Source organism: Carex rostrata, chromosome 17 (genome assembly GCF_964058835.1).
Source record: "Carex rostrata chromosome 17, lpCarRost1.2, whole genome shotgun sequence".
Taxonomy (NCBI): Eukaryota; Viridiplantae; Streptophyta; class Magnoliopsida; order Poales; family Cyperaceae; genus Carex; species Carex rostrata.
In genome coordinates this window covers 2,782,149-2,807,189 of record NC_135934.1, presented here as the reverse complement: position 1 = coordinate 2,807,189, position 25,041 = coordinate 2,782,149, and the positions used below count along the sequence as shown (strand labels likewise).

Genomic DNA, 25,041 nt, shown 5'->3' with positions numbered 1-25,041 from the left:
GTTCAAAATTAGTTTGAACTCGAATTCGAACTGGATTAAGTTCGATTCGGTTCGATTCGTTTGCAACCCGGGGCCGTGTCATTGTATATATGCTCTTATTTTGAAAATAAGGGGAACTAATTAATAGATGCAAAACAAATTATTCATCCAGCAACAAGTCAACAATAAATAATTCCTTTATTTTTTAATTCACTCGTGTTATCTTACATCATTTCTTTTTAATCTCGTCATAAGTGTGCTTGTGATATAAATTAATAAAATCATCAATACATGATTTTGACATTTGTTTTAATTGGTCAACTGTCTGTAATTTAATTTAATTTTATTCAAGAGGATAACGGTTTAAAATAAATATAAAACAAGAATGGTTAAAAAAGTCTAATGACAAAAACAAGAACCAAAACATTGAACTTCTTTGCCTTTTTTTTTTTCTTTAATATATAAAACAAGAATAAATGTTATGGTCACTATCTCTATCTTTAAATTGTCTCACTACAATTGGTTCATATCTCAAATGCAAAATTTAAAAGTTTTATGCTCTTAGACACCCGGAAATGAATACCTAGATGATTGGAAATTTTTTATTCATAGAAATTATTAAATTCAGACATACATACGAAAATAAAAAGAGTGTCTCGTTATCAACAAATATAGAAAGATCTGACTAATTGAGTCTGATCTAAAATATATGGATCTGACTCAATAGTCCAGATCCAAATATTATGTTTTTTAGGATCATCTGTGGACCAGAGCTTGATTTTCTTCTAATCGGACGATCCGGATCCAAACTAAAAAAAATTATAGATCTGAATCATTGAGTCTGATCCATAATATATGGATCAGATCGAACTCTATGAGTCAGATCTTTCTATATTTATTAGACACAATGCACTCTTTCTATTTACGTACGTATGATTTTAATAATTTTTACGGATAACAAAATTCCTAGATGATTCGATATTTATGTTGATTGAAAAATTAAGTCAATAAAGAATATTAAGAAATAACACTTTGATGGTTATAAATCCGGATAAAGATTTTTTATGTATATTAATTGAAATTTATAAAGCTAGATCCCTATATTTTTTGTTTTAAAAATAAATAAATAAATGAAAACATCAGTAACGGAACATTGATCATATATGTTTTGAAGGGGAGGACTATTACACACATTTAAATTATCAGAAATTAGTTTGACTTCAAATTACATATTCAAATTGTTAAAATTAGTTTATTTTACGAGTAATGTTTTTACATGAAAAAATCATAAATTTTAATTTAATTTAATATGAAGTCAAATGATTAAAAATAAAGATAAGTTTATATATTACTTTGAAGTATATTTTATCACCGTTTGATTTTATATTAAATTAATTCAAATATTTTGTAACAAGTCGACTTGTTGAGATCATTGTTTGACTTAATTTTGTGATTCACAAGTTCAAAGATGCATATTATTGGCCCATTATTTTCTAGATATATTATCTAACTCAATATATATATTTTTTCCAAAATATTTTGTATTGTTCAAAATATCTATATATATAGAGAGAGAGAGATGGGCTATGGTGCATTGCAATGCATAGGTCGTGTGCATTGGATCATAAATCACCGATTCAAAGTCCAAATGACCGATCCAAACCGTTCATCTTGTTCTCCATATTAATATGTGCTTGGAGACCAAATTTTACATTTTTTGGAATTTTTTTACTATTTATTAAGCCACTTTGAAAATCGATGATCCAACGGTGACTGTTTGGAACAGTAAAATCAGAATCCACCGTTGGATCAGCGATTTTCAAAGTGGCTTAATAAATAGTAAAAAAATTCCAAAAAATGTAAAATTTGGTCTCCAAGCACATATTAATATGGAGAACAAGATGAACGGTTTGGATCGGTTATTTGGACTTTGAATCGGTGATTTATGGTCCAATGCACACCATGGCCTATGCATTGCAATGCACCATAGCCCATCTATATATATATATATATATTATGCATTCATTTTATTATTGTGGTTTGATTCTGATACAAGAATCAATACCTAGCTAATTACGCAGATTGTCATATAAATGGCAAAACATTACCGTAATCGGACAAGGCAAAATAAAATAAAAAAACAAAGGTTCTCAATCAGTGCAGACTGCAGACATAGTTTGTCTTTTGAGAATTGTCGGATCATGGATCAAGTTGGATCCAATACGGTTAATTGGATTCGAATTAGGTTGACTTTTAAAGAAAAATCGAAATAGGTTGGATCGAGTAGGGGTAGCAAAATAAAGCTCCTAGTTCTTAGCTCGACCGTGACTTGTACATGACTCGTTCGTTACTGGATCGAGCTGTTAACGAGTTAGCTTGTTACTAAATCAGTCTAGAATTAACGAGTTCAAACTGAAGTCTATATTGCGAGCTAACTTGGCTAAATATCAATTTGTGAATTTGTATGAATTAGTGTGCATTTTATACTGTCCAGCTCGATCTAGCTCGGTTCAGCTCTGTCAAAAAAGTTTGTATAATATATTTTCTTCTTAAAATAAGATCTAGTCAGACCCATGAGCTAGCTCGCAAACTAACTCAATTCATCTCGTGACGATTTCAAGCTGAAATTTCAGTTCGGACCTCTAAAGTTAGCTCGCTCGTGACTCAGACGAGTCAACTCATAAAGAGTTCTAGTTGGATCCAACTCATGATGAGCCAGTTCGTTGCCACTCCTCAATCGAGCCAGTTCACCATGTTAAATAAGATCTTATCCGAATCGGGTCGGGTTTAATAAAATTTGAAGTATTTTTGGGTTATCGGATCTCGAATTTTGTAACTATGCTTCATGTCAAGTTTGGATTTCATATCGGATCGAGTGGAGATTGAATCAGTTTGACTTTTCAAAAAAACCAAAAGTCAAAGTGAGCCGAGACATTGAAATTAAATCGAGTCAGATTTTACCACCGCTACGGTTTGACAATACAGTTTCTTCTTTAATTATGCATTGCAACTTGTTAAACTAAACGACAGTATAACAGTACAGTACATATTCCAACTAGTACGGACAATTATGGAAGTGCGACTTTATTATTTGTCTCAGATTAATGTATGACATGACATAAATAATCGGTTTTCTAATAAAAAAATAATTTTTTAGTACATATTAGAAATCAAGTCATCTAATTATTTAATACTCTGATTATTATAATAAAGAATTTTTTTTCATTCAGATTTTTAATTTATGATTTTTCACAAAGAAATTATGTGTCTTAATTTAATAAAAAATAAAAATCAAGCCATCTAACTATTTAGTGTTTATTGTATTATAACAAAGAATTTTTCTTATTTAAATTTTGAATCTATGATCTTTAATATAAAGATCATATGTCTTTGTCACTGTATCAAAGACTAGTTCTTTAATAAAAAATAAATTATATCATTAATTGAAAACATACTCATGATATATTTGGATATGTATCCAACTTAAATTATATCATCAATTTATTGAAAACATACTCTATGATACATTTGGATATGTATCCAACTTATGAGTAACAAAAACATGAGATATATATTTCATATGCCTCTTAAAGACATAGAATTCCATTTTGTTTGTATAAGCTCCTGATGAGCAATCTTTGCAAAAAAGAAGAAGTAAATAAAATAAAAAAAATTAAAATGAATTTTGGCAGGAATACATTATATGTTCAGCATGATTCATGTTATTTCAGTACTCAGTATTGACTAAAGATTTAGTTTATTTTTTTAATTGATAAATTATATATGGTACAAATCAAATGCATATATATCTAAGTGGAAAGATTTATAATTTAGTGATAAGCTAATGATTACATTATTGTTTATACGCTTTTAATAAAATTTAGTATCTCATTGCAAAAAAAGAAAAAGAAAAAAAAAAGAAAGAAAAGAAACCAAACGTTAGTCTCTAATTAGGATTTATTGACAAAATTTTTAATAACATTTACAATAGTTATAAATAAAATTAAAGCGTTTTTCTAGTACACTAATAAAATATTGGAGAATTTATATTGATTTCATCAAGTGATTGTAATTTAATTCGAAAGTTAATCCAATTTATTAGAGTTGTACAAAAAGAGTAGATCAATGAATATTTTATTTTATTTCCCTTCCTCTTCAGAAAAAAAAACATATTTTATTTTTCATGTTGCATTTGGTTAATAAAGCATTGAAATGAACTTCTATGTTACCTATTAAAATGTGATTTGCCGGAAATTTTTTTAATAAAATTATATTTAAATCTCATCTACATACTACTTTTCATATGAAAAAAATTGTACTTTTTGTGGGATTTTTTTTACCATCTTCAAAATTATTTAAAATTCTACAAACAAATACAACAATTCCCATAATTTAATTTAATTTTTTTTTAAGGAAAATCCTATTTTACATATACAACCTAATTTCTGTAAAATTATTCTGTTGTCACATGAATATATTCTTCCATCAAAATAGCTTCCTGGTTTAAAATTGAAGTCTAATCTGTAAGTCACCATGGAGACACAATGTTGTGCAAGGAATCATTTCTCAATTCTCATACATAGATTTGATAGCCGTTTTTTTTTACCTTTTATAAAACTTTGAATGGTTATAGTTCACACAGCATCTATCTCTTCAGTCAAACATTTGACATGATCTAAAGGCACTTATTAGGCACCAATAGCCTATTTGAGTTTATGATATGGTCCAGTTTGTATTTATTTTGTGGTCCAGATTGTATTTTGGGCTGCCTTTTTTCATTTAATTTAGTTATATTTGGAATTATTATAGTACATGACATCACAAATGGAAGTACAATGTCATTGAATTTGGCAATTAATTAAATTATTTTGAGACGATATTATCTTAATTAGTGGGGTTGTTGCAATCACCATTCAAAAGGATATTAAATTTTTTTTAAAAAGGTTTACCAACCCATTTACTTTTTAAATAATGGTTTACATTATGACTTGTGTCTGATCCTATACTAAATAGAACTTATCCACTAACTTTATAACTTAAATTAACAATTCTAGATGTCTCACTATAACTTGAAGATAAAACCTCTTGAATATCTCCTAAGGTACCTGACCATGTACAATACTCATAGCCAGACCATGGTGCCTAATTAGGAAGAGAACGGAGTAGACATCGGATCTACTTTTGCGTCCGATGGGCTCCAAAAACGTTAAATCCGCTTTAAAATACATGCACACAAAAATTGGCACGAGCAAGTATGAATATTAAAGCAAGTGCATGGTATCTTAAAGCATATCAGACAGTCCTAGAGCCCATTGGACCTACTTTGCAGTCATTTAGGATATAGGGGGAACTGCTTTGAGATTCGTGCCAGATGAAAACGGATGACTCAGATCTCATTCTACACGGTCAGGTATTGCACTGGATCTGAATTTAAACCTCTGTTACAAGATTCTTTTTGTTGAATAATGCAGGAAAAACAAACAAATTCGAAAAATATGTGGTTTAAATCGACACAGCGGCGGGATATACCTGGTATTCTGTTACACTATTTGCATGGCTGGATCAGCACTTTCACACACTAACATCCACCAAAAGTGCAAACTGCTTTCCAGTAAGATTTTGCTAAAAAGGAAGAACAGATATGGTCCCAAAAGAGCAGTAATAACAGTAGCACCAGCAAGTGTGTGTGTGTATAAGGCGCCCACCCTCCACTGTCTCCAACAAAATTTGAGAAGAACCCCCTTTTACCCCCACTCATGCATGTTCTGTGTGTACCCATAATCTCATCTCAAATCAAAATGTTTCTCACAATCCAAATTCCATGCTGGCATGAAAGCAGCGTAACAATATCGATAAAAAAAATCAGAATTCGAATGATTGCGTGTTAGAAAAGTAAAAGTTTGTGGTAGCTTAGTGGAGCTAGCTGTTATATATAAAGGGTTATTTTGGGACCCCTAATATAATTTTAGAGACAAGCATAGATTTCTACAAATAAGGATCAAGGAAAGGACACTGAACAAACCTACACCTTGTAAAATTAGAGTCTAAAAGTTGGATCATTCGGCGAATGAAATTTACGACTGAGAACCTAACAAAGTTCATCTGCTGATGCTGACTTGTCGAAGCCTGCGCACCCACAACTAACTAAAATTATTGATAAAGTTTCTCTTTTTATTTGAAAGTTTCTTATAACAAAGGGAAACCCATTTCCGTTTGACCATTTCATTCAAACAGAATCAAATACAAGAAAACTATCTTTCCCATCACATGATTAGTACTGTGATGCAACTGGTACTAATTAGTTTGGAACATACATGTGATTAAGTCGAAACCAAAAATTAATAGTTTCAATATCCTCTAGCTATAACAAGTGTTAAAAACAGAGATTAACTATCTTTACTGATAGCCGACTTGGTATACAAGAATATGACTATAAGTCTATAATTTGCATGTGTACAAATCAGATTTCTATGAATCCAAGGCGCCAAAATAACTTGAGCCATACTTTTTGTTATACCAGCTTCCCTAGGTTTCTTTGGAGGGTGCGTTGAAAATCTCAAATTGACCTAAAGGCTAGAATAGAACTGGAGCTTTGATAAGAAATTATCAAGATTTGAGTGTCATTTGATTTAATTTATTTCAAAATTTCAACATTAATGAATAATTGACATGATAATTAACCATGTCAGAATCACAAAGCTTCCACAATTATTTCTTAACCATATCTGGAGTTGAATAATAAATCAAGGGAACTCCTGGTACCTTGCACATTTTTGAATTAAATTTACTATATATATTATGGTTTATATGATTTTACCAACAGTATCGCACCTAATGCATCATATTGCAGCTAATAGGGACTTAGAAATTCAATTTAACACTGCCAGGTCTGGTAAAACCCACCCACATCTCACTCTAGTCATGCAAATATTTCATTAACTAGGTTGACCAGTTGCTATTTGATCCAACAATTTAGAAGTACGTTTGGTCTTTGTTGAATTATTGTTTCATTTGATTTACCTACATCTAAACCCTAATCCATCACCATTTTCAACAAATTTCAGGCACTTGTGAAAACCAAAATTTATGAAAGTTTGTGTCATCTCATTTTTGAGAGCCCAAAACAAAACTGTATCCCCTAAAATACTAGAGCTAAACTAAGGGGAGCTAAACCTAGTAAGAGGCCTTTTTAATGTCAAATCCTGTCGGTCCAATTTAGATCAAACCACAGACAGAAAAAATATACGATCCTACTTTCCAAGTTGAGAATAACAGAAGAAACAAATCCATTTACCATTAGTAATATAGCTTATTGCATGATTACAATACATGCTACAATTACATAAATTGCTGATTATTTTCTAATTACATGTCAATAGCCATTTCGACAAATATCAGGCACTTATTGAAAACCCAAATTTCATGAAACTTTCTGTATCATCGCATTTTTGAGAGCCCAAATCAAAACTGAACCCTCCAAAAAACTAGTGCTCAACTAAGGGGAGCTAAACCTTGTAATAGGTGAATAATCGCCGACATTAGCTACAAATAAGGGGTCTTTTTCCTCAGTTGATTTTTCAAGCTGGTGGTTTGATTGCTCGAGCTCTTTGGTGAGGTTGTCCACTTTCTTTTTAATATTGGCCTTGCTCATTTTTGTACTTCCTTCTCCTACTGAGATACCGACCATGGTGATTTTTGGTAAGAGAGGATTCTGCATCATTTCCCTGTGGCACTCGTAAAAATTAATCAGAATGAATATACATTGGAGAGTAAAAAATGCAGGGATTGAAAGAGAACAATACATAGCCTTTTCTTTGCTTCATATCTGAAGTCTACTACACTTACAAACAACAGCCGATAATTCACTATTTGCAACTAATGGGCCCACAGTTTTTGTCGTATTTGCAAACAACAAATGTTACACTCAGGGACAGTTTTTGTGGTATGAGCTTTACGCATGGTCATTTAATCACTCTTGTTTATGAAAATAGTCTCGTTCAATTTCAAAAATGGCCTTTTCAGATATCATGATTCCACATTTATAGCTGGAAAACCAAGATACTACTGGAGTAGTGGTCGGCATTTGTGTAACAAAAACTGGTAGGAAGCAAACATAAATTGGTAAAACTATTTGATTTCATTTAAGCAAACTTCTTTTTCTCTATTTGCTGAAAAGGTTGAAAATAAGTAGTTAATGCTTTCCACCATGTCCAGTGATCCTTATATGATTGACATCTAATTAGTTGATTTATTTTTGCATGACTACTCCTGATTAGCTTATTTTGGTTGCAGTTATGGACAAACTAAACTTAGGTGTTAATCCCAAATAAGAAAAATGTTGGATGTTATTTGCAACACCACCATACGGCTTTGGTAATGTACAAAAGCACCACAATTCTTGAACGGACAAGGTAAATCTAATAGAATAACTCAAGTTACATATCATTGGACAAATTTGTCACTCTAAATGCTAAAAAATAAAAATAGTTCTTAGCTAAGTTGTCTTACCATTTGACAAGTGATTAATAAGGATAAGTGTGAGAGGATAAAATCACATGGAAAATAAATTATTTTATTTTTTTATTTACAGCAATGGACAAAGGATACACTATTGTTGATCCAAATATATGGTTTATGTAGGTGACCGAATCCCTAGTATCTAATTTAGCATTATACGTCACTTTTAAATTTTCTCTGCTACCAAGTTACAGATCATGCATTGTTTCTATTAAGACGCCTTTTCTTTTGTAAATATAAGGTGCTTTTCAAGAATATAATGTAAAGATGGCACTAACCCTTTGCTAGAATGGTCGTTCATTTTGATTCTTTCCTCCTTATCTTGCCATAGATTTGAAACCCAGTCGCCAAAAGGAAATTCAAATTTTTTATGATTTGCCAATTGGTTCTCATCTTTATTAGATTTTTTATTTGACTCGACATCATCATTGAACAAGTTTGAACTGATGCTAGGATTGGCACTTGTTGATGCTACCACTCTGTTAAAAGAAGCTGCACTCCTGCAAAGTAATTAAAATATTAAATATTTTAACAAACAATGTTACATTACTAGCGGTTTCTTATTACACAATATGATACTCCAGTATCACATACATATCAATTGCAATGGATTTCACACATTTATGTTTTTGCAAATTGCACCAGTTGATTGCCATATCAACAATTAGCAGTTTAGCACCCAACAGTCTAATCTTTAAAAGAATACCCTGGCAGTGTTTTAGATATTTACAACAATGATTAAGCCCACCCACAATTTCCCTTTTTAACCTGAAAAATTCAATTGGTATCAGATGTAGGAAAATAATCTTTTGACATTTATCCCGACAAATAGAAAACCATTACTGGTCTAATGGTCGGAATGGGATCCGCAAGTCGGTGATACAGAAAGTGCATTTAAAAGACTTTATTATTATACCATGCTTTGGCTTTGGATATATTGAGGCATGAACTATACCTTTCTTCAAATGACTCTACTACGTAAGGAATCTTTGGTTGAATGCCAGTGGCTTTCCGCAACCACTTGTTTCCAAGAAGCACTTTATCAACCACACCAAGAAAGTCAATCTCAGCAATTTTCGATAACACGCTTAGAGGTATACCTGAATTACCCATTTCATCCATCAACTCTTGAACCTACATGTACAAATTCATCAGAAATAAAAAAAAAAAAAAAATAGAGGGGGTGGGGGGATAAAAAACACAAAACCTTTCAAAAAAAACCCTCTAAAGTCTAATTTTTTTTTTAAAAATAAAATAAGATAAATCGTGATCTTTGATATTTGCAAAACACATGCATTTCGAATGTGCAAAACAATGCTAATTCTGTCTAAATAATTGCTTCTATTAAAAAAGTTTCCCCCAATGTTTTACATCTGGGAAAAATCATTTGTTTATGTCTGTTTTCTTCTCATTGTAGTTATATGGCTTTGCAAATAACTCGATCATGGTTTCTGCAATATTGATAAACAGTTGCTACTTACATCCAGTAGCTTAATCTAAACACCAAATTTCATTCATATGACACCACATATATCATGCTTTTTACCGCTCTAGCACTGCAAAGTCAACTAGATCTCTCTCTCTACTTTTTTTTTTTTTTTAAATCTTGGCAGAGGCTATCAAGTTGTGCATTAAACAAATAAGACGTCATTACAACAGTATCAACAACCTCTGAAAATAGAAACATAAACAGCCATTCCCTTATTACATAATACTCAACTCAAACCCCAGCAACTTCCAAGTTCCCTTTTAACATCTACAAACTAAATCTCTCTCTGTACTTCATTCAATTGGTTTATCCATTTTGTTTTGGCGCCATTGTGTTTCACTAAGTGGATGTCAACTCATTTTGGAGTACAGTAGGATTTAGGCAGGGTTAAAAATTGCCAATTAAAGTAGAGCAGGGTTAAATTGCCTCAATCGTGCCTTTTATCCTTTTTATCTTCGTTTTCCAAGTCCAAACAATCAATCCGAACCTCTCAACATGATCTCTATATTAAAATGTGCTTGGAGACCAAATCTTATATTTTGAAAAATATTTACTATTCTTTTATAGGTACAAAATCACTGTTTTTGGATGGTCCAAAATCTTCTGAAAATGTACCTATCTAAAAATATAGTAAAAACTTTCTAAAAAATATAACATTTGGTTTCCAAGCACATTTTAATTTGGAGATCATGTTGAGCGGTTCAGATCGACTATTTGGAATTTGAAAACGGAAATAAGGATGTGAGGCACAATTGAGGCATGAAAGACATGAGGGATTGAACCCTACTCATTAAAGTATAATATACAAATTCAGCTCTCAACCCTGCATCAGCCGCAATACAACAAAAAGTTGGGGAAGGCTACCTCAGGTGGCTCGAACAAGTTATCAATACTCTCATCTATGATCTCAGCCGTTAGGTTATCATCAAAGTCATTTCGCCGATGTATGTGCCGATTTTGAATCATTGAGTGGAAATGCTGGTCTATTGATGCCTCCAGGATGTTGTCTAGCACACTCTTATCAAAAAAATATGGTGTATACCTGACAACATAATATAGACAGTTTGTTTTTATTTTGTTTAAAAATCGCAGACAGTAGAGAGAGACAAAAACAGAAACTTTTACATTCATGGAAAACACCTGACATGCCTGTCTTTGACTTTTCACAATTCAAAGAAAGTGCGAACTACCCTTCTTAGTAACACAGAGAGAGAGAGAGAGAGAGAGAGGGGAAGGGAAGAAGAAGGCAGTTTGACATTTCTTGATGAATAGAGAAGGTAAGAGAAAATTATATGGGTTCTCTCTTGTTTTACGAGGTAAATAGATTTAGTAGGGCACACAACTACAAAAACAGATTATCTTAATACTGAGTCCACCTCCTAATATTAGGATTTCAACGTTAGTCCTAACGGCCTCCAAAACCTATCGAATAAGCCTCAAAAGAAGGATCCAAACCGTTCAAACTGATCTACTTCACGAGTGATGCATTTAAATACAAAATTTATAAATTTTCGAATTCATTTGGTATCAAGTCAAGCGGTCAAAAATGATGAAAAATGAATGCATTAAAATTAACTGAAAACCTTCTATTTTTCATCATTTTTTACCGCTTGACTTGATACTAAATAAATTCGAAAATTTTAAATTTTTAAATGTAAACAAACCACTTGTGAAGGAGATCGGTTTGGATTTTTTGTTTGAAGCCTATCCTATAGGTTTTGGGCCGTTAGGACTTTCACTGAAATCCTAATTTTAGGAGCGTGGCCAGACTCCTTAATAATTGGATGATACAATACATACCATCTAATACCATCGTTTGTAGCTATAGCAATGTTCAAATTCTGAGCAGTAAATACCGGTACACCATGAAGCTTTCTCCTCCTACCCCTTTGTGGGGCTGTTTTCAACAACTTTTTAGCTGCCTTTACCTGCATATGTTTGAATGTAAAAGAGAATCACTTAAATTATATCGAAGAAGAAAAATTTATGTGTTGCTAGCTATAAAGAATTACTTTATACCTGCTTTTCATTTGGAACAAACTGAAACATCTGAGGCTTTTCCTGCAAAATAGAGGACACCAAAACCTCAGGGATATTCTAATAAGAAATGATTTTACAACTTTAGTTCCACCCATTGACCCATATGATGTTTCCACTTGGGTACTTACTAAATGAGGTGCGAAGAAATGATAATATATGATAAGAAGAATCAGTTAGAGATAACTCGTAAACATAAATGAAAAGTTGAATTTTACAACTCAAGTGACTAGAATTTTCGGATTTGAGGTATCTGTTAAGAACATCAGCTATAGCTGAAAATGATTATAAAATCATAAGATAGCATACCCTGAAATTCTCATATGCGAGATCAAGCCGGCAAGCTCCTACCATCCCAGCGGGTATCTTCAGCTCTTTCACATATGAAGCTGCGTAATTTAGGCTGAGTCAACCTAGAAGTTTAATTTATGCTCTTAAGTCTTATCATTTTTTACCTCGGACTGAAAATTGGAACTTATAAATGGATGTACCTGCATCATTCAGATCCATGAAAAACCGGAATACAGGTCCATCAGTGTCGCTATTGGTAACATCCGCTATGAACTTTTTTAACCATTGCGGCGCCCTGTAAAATACATAATATGTTCAAATTCATGCTGGGCAACAAAAATTTCATTGAAGCTGAACTAATCCCAAGAGCACTGATAGCATCCCAATCCGTTGTGCATGTCTAAGAAGCACTGATACAAGACCCTTTCTTGTTTCAGGATTTGAACATTGTGACATGCAACAAACCTAATAAGAACTACTCCGAAGGCCTTCGTTTGAAGCCTGTGTCTCGGTTATTGTTTTATTCTTCTGTCAAAGGCTATGATAATGAAGAAGAGTAAAATTGTCCTCCTAATATTTTATTAATATTAAGTATTCATTATTAAGTGATTAATTTAAGAAATGGGGATTTTGATAAATTAAGTGAGTTTAGATGAGGAAATAACTAATATTAAAGTTTTGATGGGGAAATATCTAAATTTAGAAGTTATGGACCTTATGGTGGGCATAAATCTAAATTTCTCTACTATTAATTAACTTTCGCAATTGAGATTTTATCTTCTGACAAATTAATACAAAAGGACATGCTATAAATAACCAAGTATAATGTTTTATTCCCTTCATTCTCAACATATAAACAGGCGCAATAAAAATATTCTGTCAGTTATACCAGCATATTAATGAAATTACATCTCACAGGCACATTTTCAGACATATCAAAAACTGAGAGCAAAAGGCTCAACCTTTTAGTGAGAAATGGAAGGTTCAAGTGTCTGGTCACTGCCATGAGGCCATTACCAGACGGATCGAGCATCGTATAAACCTGTCCGACGAAAGCGGGCCCACCTCCACCCTTCATCGAGCCGAGACCGTCTAGTCTCACCCCCGGTGAAACGCTCCTCGACTGAGGCTGCGCAGTCAAGAAATCCGATATGGGAAGTTGAAAAGGCACCGTGACTGAAGGAGAACAAACTGGTACTGGAGCATGTACGGGTTTGGGACTGAAAGGGAGGCGCGAAAGAAGCGTGGAGGTGAGAGAAGAAAGGAAATTGAGGTGAGGTAGAGGTAGAAGTAGAGGTTCCGACTTTAGCGAACTGGGGGAAGAAGGCGCCGTAGCCATAGCCATAGAAGAGCTGTTGTGAGAATCCATGATTTGCTAAGCTTTGCTTGGTCGATTGGACAAGTAGCTTCTTTAGTTTCTTTCTTTTGGCAAAATTTCTTGGGTATCCTCGTACAACTTAAATATTATGTGTTACTTCCCTCAAAACAAGAAACCAAAGTATCTTGTTTACACAAACAAGATGGACACCTTTTGCCTTGTATATATCCTGCAAAGAGCCGTTTTGGTGTAGTAATTATTACAAATGTTTATGTGGCAGGTACAGATATATAAATATAATACATAATCTATATTTTATATAATTATTTTATTTAGCAATTTGAATCCACTAATTGAATATATAAAGCTTGATTTATAAATCAAACCCGGTTAGATGAGGAAAAGTGTAATAGGTTTCAATTCTTCACTATTTCAGTTGTATTCGGTTAACAGTAGAAGAGTGAAATAGTTAAAAAAATGGAAGAGCATTGATAAATGAGCTAAATCTTTCTATTGAAAAAGAAAGTCAATTACTCTATTCCACCTTTCTCATTGAATAGAGAATTGACTCACAGAGGAATAGAGAAGGGATCAAAATGCAAAAAATAGAAGTTTGATTGCAAAAGTTCAAACCTAATTTCATTATTCTCAATTCTCAAATTTCACTCGCTTCTTCTCTTGTTTGACGGAAATATAATATATTTTTTACTCTATTCCACTCTTGTTGAATGAGCTCTATAATTTTTTTTGATATAATCATGTTATTTAGTGATTTGAATTGACTAATCAAATATATAATGCTTGATTTATAATTCAAACGCGATTTAATAATATATGCTTCCCTTATCTCTTTTCTTTTAGTTTCTTGTCTATGATAATATACCAATTACCTCTAAAGTCATTCAAAACTCTATAATTTTAAAATTTTAGTTATATATATTAATATTTTTTTTATTTTTTTGAAACATTTTATATAGTCTAACCCCTTTATAAATTATCACATTTTCACTTATAATCTAGTGATAAGAGCTTATGTATTGATTATAAAGAGTTTTGAATTTAATTCTCACTAGCCACAATTCGTGTATTCTAATTTTTAGAATCCTATTGAGAAGCTTGATTAAGGAAGTTAGCATATCGATAACATGCATGATATGCTAATATTTGTCCATTAAAATAACTCACTCATTGATATTAATTCTACTATATGAACATCTCTATTTATTATAGTTCAAACACGTGAAGTAATATATGCTTAATTCCCTTATCTCTTATGATAGCTTTTAGTTTGTTGTGAGTTGTGACAAATATGAGGTGTGATCTGGTCACTAGGAGTTAGTGAGTATAACTTCAAAATTTTATTATATTTTTAACGATAAATCTAAATTATTAAAATTTATCTACTTCATGAGTGATGTATACACATATAAAATTTTAAAAGTCCCAAATTTATTTAGTACAAGATCAAGTGGTAAAAAAATAAATACATAAAACAACTTGTAAAATATTTTGTAAAAGGTTCATTTGTTTTACTGCTTGACTTTGTATTAAATGAATTCAAAACTTTCCATATTTTGTACGTACATGTATGCTATCTATCTCATCAGTCCCGCAGAAGCGCGCCTGGAATGTACGTTCGTCGATTTGGTCAACTACATACGCTAGATTACACATGAGTGCCATATAAGTCTCCTTTTTTTTTATTAGAAAATAAGACAAAGTGAATTCCAATATACAATATAAGATGATTTCTTATCAGAACTCAGACGGGATAGAATCCCATATTATCGGTTGGGTTTAGTTTACCCAATTTCTTAAGTATTGAGGTCAGAATCAATACAATAATTCAGAATGAAAAAAGACAAAATTGCTCAATTATGAGTTTCAATTTATTCTGTTCGCACAGAATATATGCTACAAAGTTTCAGTATAGCAAGCTATACCTTTTAAACCTTTGTTATACTCTGTCAAATCAGATAGCAAGTGCACTATCCTATCGATGAGTATGCTCAGGTATCGATCCACAGGGACGGAAGAAAATGACCGGACTTATTCTAAAATTACTTGAGATTCTAGAAGTGAGAGAAATTGGTTTGATTTAATTCTAATAATTCTACTGATTTATGACAAGTTTAAAAAGCAATAAAGGAGAATTAAAGTTGTTTTCAATTGATAGAAAGGCGTTTCCAGGGTTCAGATTTCATTTCTGTTCAGCCCCGAGGCATACGGCCCGTACGGATTCCCGTACGGCCCGTAGGGGACCCGAGTTAATGCTGCAGCTACTGTTTTCTGTGTTGATACTAATGTTTAGGGTTTCTATCGACCAGATCTAGATACCTAACCTCAACTTTTGCATTTTGGCCTAGTACCCGATTACCGGACTCAAATACTTCCCTCTTAGATGCGTTAAACCTCAACTTTCGCATTTTGGCCTAATTTATCTAAGTTACTTGTTGGTTTACTAAAAGTATCCAAGGACTTTCGCCTCAAGGAAAGTTTCACCTTTCGGGTACTCCTTGGTTTCACCCTACTTCATATACTTTATTCGGTTGGATTAAATGTCATAGACTTGGCTCCTAACACTTAGATGTGCGCATTCATCTAACGGGATGACTAATCGATGCAAGCAAGCACAAATAAAGCAATCAAAATACTACTCAACAAGGTAAAAACAAAGCATTCAACACAAAATCCAAGTAGCATGCAAACAAAACCAAACTAGAAACTACATCCTAACCCTAGAAACAAAGTAAATTAGCTACTCATGTTCATAAGATAACACAAATAATAAGAGATGAAAGAGTTCATGACAAAACAGTAGAGAAATCCGAAGATCCGTTGCAAACTCGCGTTTTTCACTTCTCTTCCTCTTCTCCTCCTCTTGTCTTTTGCTCCCAAGAAAGCTTGTCCAAGTTCCAGTGGTGAATCCCCCTTTTTTGGTGAGGAAATATCTCATTTAATGCTCCAGATCGCGCCCCCAGGGGCTTCCTTTTCGGCCTCCTTAAATTATGCTCATTTAAGATTCCAGCTGGATTTTTCGAATTAGCGCCCTACGGGCCGTATGGGACCCCGTACGGGCCGTATGCTTGTGTTTTGTCTTGGAGACTTCATGCCTCTGTTGTGGAAACCTTCTGTGTGGTTGGGCTAATCTTGTACGGCCCATATGGAATATCATACGGGCCGTATGAAATGTTGTCAGATGCAGTTTTTTGCCCTTTTTTCTGCAAAATACCAAACAAAACATAGCAGTACCACATTTCATCGAAATACAAGTAAAAAGTCCACATTTATAGGCTTTAAAACATAGGTATTGGTGCAAATTAAGACTGTAAATAAGTCATAATATGGAGATATCATATTCATTTTGAATCATTTCTATCTTCTACTTATTTTTTTATTTCCTTTTTTTGACTTATAAAATAGATAGATTTCACTGATATGGATTCATTGTTTGAAAACAATCCAATCAAATTTTAAGTTGTGCTCACCAATCTTTATTGATGAGCAAATCACACTCTAATTTTGCGCCGTGTGTATATATATATAGAGAGAGAGAGATGGGCTACAGTGAGTTGCGAAGTAAAACGTGTTTCTATTGCACGCAATATCTTCATTTTCAAAGTTCAAAACGTCAATCCGAACTGTTAGATGTGATCTCCATATTGAAATGTGCTTACATTTTTTGGAAATTTTATACTATTTATTAAGCCACTTTGAAAATCTGAAAATGAAGCCATATTGAACAGTAAAAACAGTAAAAACAGTACAAATTTCTGGACCACCGGATTGGCGATTTTCAAAGTGGCTTAATAAATAGTAAAAAATTCTAAAAAATATAAAATTTGGTCTCCAAGCACATTTCAATATGGAGATCATGTCGAGCGGTTCGGATCGGCGTTTTGAATTTTAAAATCACAAAATATGAGCGTGAAGTAAAATAGTCGCTTTACTTCGCAACTCACCGTAGCCCATCTATATATATATATATATAGAGAGAGAGAGAGAGAGAGAGATGAGCTACAGTGAATTATGGAGTAAAACGCGTTTGTACTCCACGTCGTATTTTCATTTTGAAAGTCCAAACGATCGATCCGAACCGTTAGATGTGATCTCCATATTGAAATGTGTTTGGAGACCAAATTTTACATTTTTTGAAAATTTTTTACTATTTATTAAGCAATTTTAAAAATTATTGTTTTGCTGTGAACAGTAAAAACAATAAAAATTTCTGAACCATCGGATCAGCAATTTTCAAAATTGCTTAATAAATAGTAAAAAAATTCCAAAAAATATAAAATTTGGTCTCCAAGCACATTTCAATATGGAGATCATGTTGAGCAGTTCGGATCGGTCGTTTGAATTTTCAAAATAAAAATACAGTGCTATGGAGTACCAACTCATTTTACTCTATTGCTCACCGTAGCCCATCTCTCTCTATATATATATTACATCATGCTAACTACAAGCATTTTGTAACTTCTATGTGAATCTCAACTTGAAAAATCATGACTAGCTTGCCAGATCGAATGATATAAAACGTACAATAAAAAAAAATCTTTTCTTTTTTGAGATAAACACAATGCAAGAAACTTGCACAAGTTTTATATGATCCTCATCATCAAATAGGTGTTTTTTGTGTCAGATAAAAATATAAACATAACAATGATCCATTTGTGGATTATATAATAGAGTTTGTATTTCTTACATGTTTTTGCTTTTCGTATATATGCTAAATAAGATTTCCCCGGAGAAAAACAAATATGTGTTGCATGTTAAAAAGTGAGATATTTGAGAAAACTAACTCACATAACTATTTAGTTATTGTAAAATACTGTAAAATATACTAATTGTATTTTTGTGCCACCATATATTTCAATACGATTATGAGGGAGACAACATTAGAACAACACGTGAACAAAATAAACAAATTATAAACGAAATAAGTAATTAATGGGAGGACAATTACACTGAATGGTTTTATTTATTTTTGTTACTTTTTTTGTTGGCACAGTATAAGAGTAGTCCTTGAATTTGTCCTTAGATTTGTTATGTTGTTGATTAAAATTTTGAAGTTTTTGAAATTTTATTGTATTCCAGTGAATTCATCTCTATTCGATCTTCTCTGTAAATTAATTTAATTATTGCAATAAAATATTTCTTTTATGTGTTGTGTTATGTTGTTATTTTCGCAATGAAGTATTCATAATTAATAGAGTTAAATTTTTTTTAAGTAAAAGAAGAGTTCATCACCTTATACCAAAATAAAATTCAAATGGCTATTTGCATTAGTAAATGCATTATATATATATGAGTAAGGCTACCATACATTGCAATACAAAGACATTTTTTGCATTGGACTATAATTACCGGATTCAAAGTCCAAATGACCGATCCAAACCGTTTATCTTGTTCTCTATATTAATATGTGATTGGAGACCAAATTTTACATTTTTTGAAATTTTTTTACTATTTATTAAGCCACTTTGAAAATTGCTGATCCAACGGTGCTTTTTGATTTTACTGTTACTGTTGGATTAGCGATTTTCAAAGTGGCTTAATAAATAGTAAAAAAAATTTCAAAAAAATGTAAAATTTGGTCTCCAACTACATAATATGGAGAACAAGATGAACAGTTTGGATCGGTTATTTGAACTTTGAATCCGGTGATTTATAGTAAAATGCACAAAAATAACTATGCATTGCAATGTACGATAGCCTTACTCTATATATATGCAAATAAGATCTCTTTATAACCTTTGAATGAATTAATACACAAATCTCCACATAAAAAAAAGAATGTGTTCCTATGTTATTAAAATATGAGATATTTGAGGAAACTAATATGTTGAAAACAATTTCACTCTATACAAAACTCTACCACTTTTTTTTTCTTAAAAAAATTACTATAATCTATTTTGTTTGAAAAACAAACTAATCTTTCACAAAATGTGAAAAGTGTATTTACCGATCCGAAACCTCACAGATGTAACCATTGATCAAAATCTTTCATAAAAGTCAGAGAAGTCTCACAATAAAATATTGTTACAATAACTACAATTTTGCATGCATACAATATCAAAGCATAATCACCAAAGTTGCTATAAAATCTATAAGTTAAAAGCTAATAAAAATATATTAAAACTGATAATTAATGTCATAAATGGAAATTAAATTGCCCGATGTTATGCAAGCAGTGTTTTCAAATATTATAAGAAACTTCTTTTTTTTATCTTTTATTTTCTTTAATTTTTTATTTTGTAGAAATATGACAAGTCATTTAAGAGTACTTTCAATGTGACAAAATTATGTAGTTTTAAAGCACATATGATATTAGTGTTTTGAAGAAGAAAATATATTATCTTGAGGTCATGTGAGGATATATAGTGTAAATATTTTTTTGTCAGCAATACATTTTCTTTTCTAGTGTAAATATTTTTTGAATGCATACATCAAAAAGAAAAAAAAAAGAACAAAGAACAAAGAACAAAATCAATCAATGTCTCATTACATCAACGAGTGCAATTCAACAAGGAGACGTATCAGATGAGTGGGACCGTTTGTCAGATCCACCTCTTAGCCCAATCCTGGGCAAACTCCTAGATTTAGTTTTACTAGTTTTAGCATCTGGTGCTTTTCTCTGTATACACCGCTGAGTGATACGAATTGGGATTCCACCCAAATCAAAATCTTCTTTCAATGACTTGGTTAAGAACCTGAGATCTGTATCAGAGAGTTGTGCCTTTCCACTGAGAAATGCAACAAAAGTCGGGGGCCGGGCTTTTACTTGTGTGAAGTACTTAATTTTTGGTTGGGTTGCTAGATCTTTCCATGAATGCCTACTCATGACCTAAGGAGAAAAAATATTATAAAATCTAACACCACTGTTAATGCTGACAAGTGATTAGCAAACCAACAAAGTCAGCTAATGACTTCTCTTGTTTGTACGTATTCTGCTACCAAAAAAAAAATTTAGATGTATTGAGAGATTTCTCAAGGGAAAATAGTTGGAAGTTTAAGATTTCACAAAAATGTACTACAAATTTTAATCTTACTTGCAAAATTACTCTTGAGATGTCATTAGAATCAGCATCGAGTTTATAAAAACATATATATCTTAAAAGTTTAGAATCACAAAACCCCCAATGTGTGAAGTTCAGTTCAGAAAGCGATAATGCGCAAAATTTACAAAAAAACCCTAACAAATTTACCTTGCGTAACCAACGGTTCAGACGAGCAGTAGGCAACCGGAGGCACCATTTCTGATAAGTGTCTAAAACCTGATGCATCACCGCAGCACGTCCCTTTCCTTCCAGTGCAGAAATAAAGACAACTGGTATCCCAGTAACCTGTCATATTTTCAATCCATTAATTAGTATTAATTAGTACTTGTATAACTTTAACCCCAAGTATAGATCAGTAATGAGAACTAGAATTGTTCAGAAAAACACTATAAAGTATTTATTTCATAAAGAATAAATTATCTTATCTGAGTTTGAACAAGTTGTACTACTGGAATCTGGCAATCTAATTTTAAATGTCCCTCCATAGAAAATAAAATTAATAAATAGGAAGAAAACACAGAATGGTTTTACCATTCACTTCCCATTTGGTCCGCGGAAAACTTAAATGTCTCCATTTTGGTCCCACATATTTAGATGTATCATTCTGGTTGTGCTCCATTATCTTTCAGTTCCAAAATGGATGGAAATACAAGGAAAAATTTCTCTCTTATAACCAAAAATATTGATAAATTGGATTAAATATGGACCAAAATTACAACTTCCTAAGTCACAACTAACACCCAACAGCATGTGGATTATGCACCAGGGACAATATGTGTAATTAGCTTCAAAATAAAGCAAACCTGTGGAATAACAGTTTGGATTTCTTGAGGGACGGCCTCCAAGACTTTGTCAAGCAAGGAATTTTTATTGCCTCTTAATAAATCCATTTTGTTGACTATCACCACTAGACCACGGCCTTCTTCTATGGCTTGTCGAGCTATGACCACCTCAGCATGATTCATGCTATTCTTCTTTTTTGCAATCTTCCCATCACAAACAAAACAGCAAAAGAGATTACGTTAAATTAAATATAATATTGTAAGCAATACATACTCATTCCTCCTCACTTTGTTTTATGTATCTCAGCAATATACACCCTATATTTCTTATAATTACAAATATGTCTTATCAACAAACAATTCTTATATTGGTAAGTATTTTCAAATAATATGGTAATACTAAATTATAATGTTTTGCCAACTGAAGGAAAATTTGGAATCAAAGGCATCAAAAGTACTAAAAACTAAACCCATCAACTCTTCAAGACTAATTCATAATTTGGGTATTACTTAGTTTTATTTCAACCTATACTTTGGTGGAGTAAGAGCAAAATTATTAATATTAAACAGGCGTGTATTGTTCAGTCTCTTCAAGACCTCTAATGTTGGTTGCTTCTTGAAAATGCAAGGCACATGGTTACAAGACCTTTGTTTTGTTTCAATATTATTAACTAAGTTAAGGTTATAATTGAGAATGTATACCTCTTCTCCATCAAGCACTAAAGCAACTATATGAGCTCTCATAAGATTCTTTCTAGATTGTATTATACTTAGTGATGATGGCCCCTTTTCTCTCCCGGAGCGTTCCAACCATCCAGCAGTGTCCACCTTAAATTAAAGAAAAGAAGAAATTAGAAAAGTTTTGGATTAGAAAAAATAAAAAAATACTAACATGAACCCTGATTTGTTTATCCAGTTTGTTATTTGGTCGCTAAGTTTCTAACTTCTGTTTTGGCACCTAAAATTCAATATTCATAAATTTTTTATCTTTATTATCATCTATCGTGAAAATATGATAGTTAGCCCCAGTCAACACCGATCCACATTTTTCGTCAGAAAGGAAAAAAAAAAGAACTTTCAGCAAACACAACTTGCTCCAAATCAAACTGATTAATTTTATTTCATCCATATTATGGCCAAAAAAATTGGCTACAATATTTGCATATAAAAATTAGATTTCTAAACTTTGAGGATCAAAGCAGTAAACAAAAATCTTTTATAAAGTTCACAAAATGGATTATAAGATACCAAAAAGATGGTTCGGTTGTCAAACTGAAACTGGGCCCGAATGGAATCTCTTGTCAGGCCAGCCTCAGGGCCCACCAGAACCCTTTTCTCTTGCAAAAGAGTGTTTAATAGGGTAGATTTGCCGACATTGGGACGTCCAACAATGGCAAGTTGCAATGGCACATTCTCATCTCCACTCTCCATCTCACAATCAACACCGTCTTCATTTTTCTCCTCTATTATGCATCACAAAAACCTAAAGTTAAAATTTTCATATTTGTGTTTGAGAACCAACATTGCCGATCTTATAACTAAACACTAACAATTTTCTGTTATTTGCAAATAAATCAGATGACCAAAAGTGGAATATAAAAATCATATCCACCAAAAGTGCTGAATCAGGCCCCACCTATCCATATTTACCCAACCTAGTTGTCGCTACATAACTGAATCTTACAAATTTAAAACCAACAGGAAAATTCATCCAACCTCATCTTTACTGAACATTAGGCTTACAAATGAAAAATTGTGCAGATTACACAAACAAATTGTCAGCAGTGGACAGAGTTCAATTCATTGCTGTATCTGATGTGTAGGTACTTAACAAGGAAAAAAAAAATGTTTACTTGTACAATACATTAACGATCAGGTTTAACTTGCTTATATACTATCGCACTGTTTATAATGTGCAAAGAGGAACTATGTAAGAAAGAAACAACAACAGCAAAAAATCTTAAAAAGTACCAGTTGGGAGTTGAATCATGTAATCCTCCAATATCGGCCGAAGGATCTCATAAAGCTCGGCCATCCCAAGCCCAGTCTCAGCCGATATCGCAACAGGGTCACCAAAGCCTAGTTTATGGGCCTCACCAGCAGCTACTGACAGAAGACCCTGTTCATCCAATGACTCAGATTTGTTCATGACAACAATAGTACGGATGCCGGGTGCATGCTTCCTTAACCATTGGCCCACCTCAAGATCAAGAGGTTGTAATCCATCCCTATAATAACACATAACTTAAACATGTCATTTTGGCTCCTTTCATCAAAAGAAGCTTTTCTTGTGTACATAATAAAAGGAAATTCTCAGGACCATTTTTCCTTCACAGTTTTGCTTCAAGAGGTTCAATTTGGCCATTGATCTACAATCTTCATCTTATATAAGAGATAAAGAATGGGAAACCTTTGCCACTTGAAAAGCAAAGCAATGGATTGGCATAACAGTTTGCAAGTACGGAATACACTTCACAAATAAATAATCAAATTTATAAGAATAGACAAGTACTTAACCTGACATCTATCAAGAAAATGGCAAATTGAGACCTGGAGAGAACATTTCCTGTCATCTCAGCTGTCCGACTAAGGATGGTACCTGATGTGGCAGCGGTTTCAAGCCCAGCAGAATCCAAAACCCGAAACCGCAAATCTCCCAATTTTGCAATTCCTTCTCTTACGTCACGTGTCACATGGTCACCAGGTGTGTTATACACAAGCGCCTCCCTCCTCCTTATCAACCTACACTTAATAAAAGAATGGTCAGTTCTGAAATTTGTAATATACATATACAACTAGGTGCAAAATTGAAGCTTTCATTGTGAGGCCCTCTGATATCATGTTATATAACAAATTACTGCTGAATATCACGGATAGTAGGGGCGCGAAAAGCCCATAAGCTGTTTGTGAAAATGCCTCAATAACATATTATGAGATACTACTAACTGTTGATCAGCACAAGAACAATATAGTTAATTGAAACAATCCTTAAACATAACAGAAAGGGGCTTCTATATTTCCAACAGGATTATCATCAAAATAAATTAAGAAAAAGGAGGGTTCTACTTCTACACACTGTTAAACTTCTTTTTTGAGCTGATTATGAGTGTTTAAGCCTCACCGATTGAATAATGCCGACTTCCCCACATTTGGCCTGCCAACAAGTATAATAGTGGGAAGAAGCTTTGCATCTACCTTGGTGAAATCAAACCTCGATTTCTTCAGAGACTTCTTCTTTCCCTTGGGCTTATCTGCAGTCAAAGAAGGAGAAGAAGACCCAGAAAGAGGAGCTTCAGTAGATAACAAGGCTGTGTGCCATGAGGAAGGGACGCGAGAACTAAAGGGGTTAAAAGTAGGAGAGGGTTTTAGAGGGTTTAAAGGAAGCAAGGTTGTCGACAGGGTTTTAGAGATGTTGAATGAGGTTAAGGGGACAAGAAGGGTTTTGCGAGCTCGTGTAAGGAGAGCTCGGAGAAAGGGGCTCGACATTAATGGCGGATTGATACCAAATGGTAGCGAAGAATTAAGATCGCTTGGCACTTCACAAGTTCTCTGATTGAGCTCCTGAAC

General features: G+C 32.8%; 2 protein-coding genes across 5 annotated transcripts in view; both read right to left on the bottom strand.

The window, feature by feature from the left end:
- Nucleotides 1-13,729, bottom strand: part of LOC144568290 (Tic22-like family protein) — a 29,428-nt gene extending 15,699 nt beyond the window's left edge. The window contains exons 1-10 of one of the 4 annotated variants that reach the window (XR_013515621.1): nucleotides 13,276-13,729; nucleotides 12,514-12,608; nucleotides 12,332-12,411; nucleotides 12,005-12,046; nucleotides 11,786-11,913; nucleotides 10,850-11,027; nucleotides 9,413-9,630; nucleotides 8,775-8,996; nucleotides 7,382-7,703; nucleotides 7,034-7,046 (exon numbers count right to left, since the gene is read on the bottom strand). Coding sequence is in view for 2 of the 4 variants with exons in the window: in XM_078318587.1 (XP_078174713.1) it covers nucleotides 7,475-7,703; nucleotides 8,775-8,996; nucleotides 9,413-9,630; nucleotides 10,850-11,027; nucleotides 11,786-11,913; nucleotides 12,005-12,046; nucleotides 12,332-12,411; nucleotides 12,514-12,608; nucleotides 13,276-13,682 (1,599 nt within the window). In the remaining 2 variants the exon portion in view is untranslated. Of the gene's footprint in view, nucleotides 1-7,024; nucleotides 7,047-7,248; nucleotides 7,704-8,774; nucleotides 8,997-9,412; nucleotides 9,631-10,849; nucleotides 11,028-11,785; nucleotides 11,914-12,004; nucleotides 12,047-12,331; nucleotides 12,412-12,513; nucleotides 12,609-13,275 lie in introns of those variants that run through there. The other 3 variants (XR_013515620.1, XM_078318587.1, XM_078318588.1) reach the window with 3 other exon arrangements.
- A 6,353-nt stretch (nucleotides 13,730-20,082) lies between these two features.
- LOC144568807 (GTP-binding protein) lies at nucleotides 20,083-25,041 on the bottom strand. Its single transcript, XM_078319200.1, has 8 exons — nucleotides 24,596-25,041; nucleotides 23,992-24,216; nucleotides 23,446-23,702; nucleotides 22,723-22,937; nucleotides 22,177-22,302; nucleotides 21,496-21,678; nucleotides 20,840-20,977; nucleotides 20,083-20,478 (listed from the first exon to the last, which is right to left on the bottom strand). The coding sequence occupies exons 1-8, from the start codon at nucleotides 24,958-24,960 to the stop codon at nucleotides 20,155-20,157; spliced, it is 1,833 nt and encodes a 610-aa protein (XP_078175326.1). The 5' UTR covers nucleotides 24,961-25,041; the 3' UTR covers nucleotides 20,083-20,154.

What these genes read in the sequence shown, in the direction of transcription:
- LOC144568807 (XM_078319200.1), bottom strand. Translation starts at nt 24,960, where the DNA reads ATGTCGAGCCCCTTTCTCCGAGCTCTCCTTACACGAGCTCGCAAAACC. An exon ending in TAGTGCTTGATGGAGAAGAG is followed by an intron (nt 21,679 to 22,176) that starts GTATACATTCTC and finishes TGTGATGGGAAG; the next exon opens with ATTGCAAAAAAGAAGAATAG. An exon ending in TGAACCGTTGGTTACGCAAG is followed by an intron (nt 20,479 to 20,839) that starts GTAAATTTGTTA and finishes TTTTCTCCTTAG; the next exon opens with GTCATGAGTAGGCATTCATG.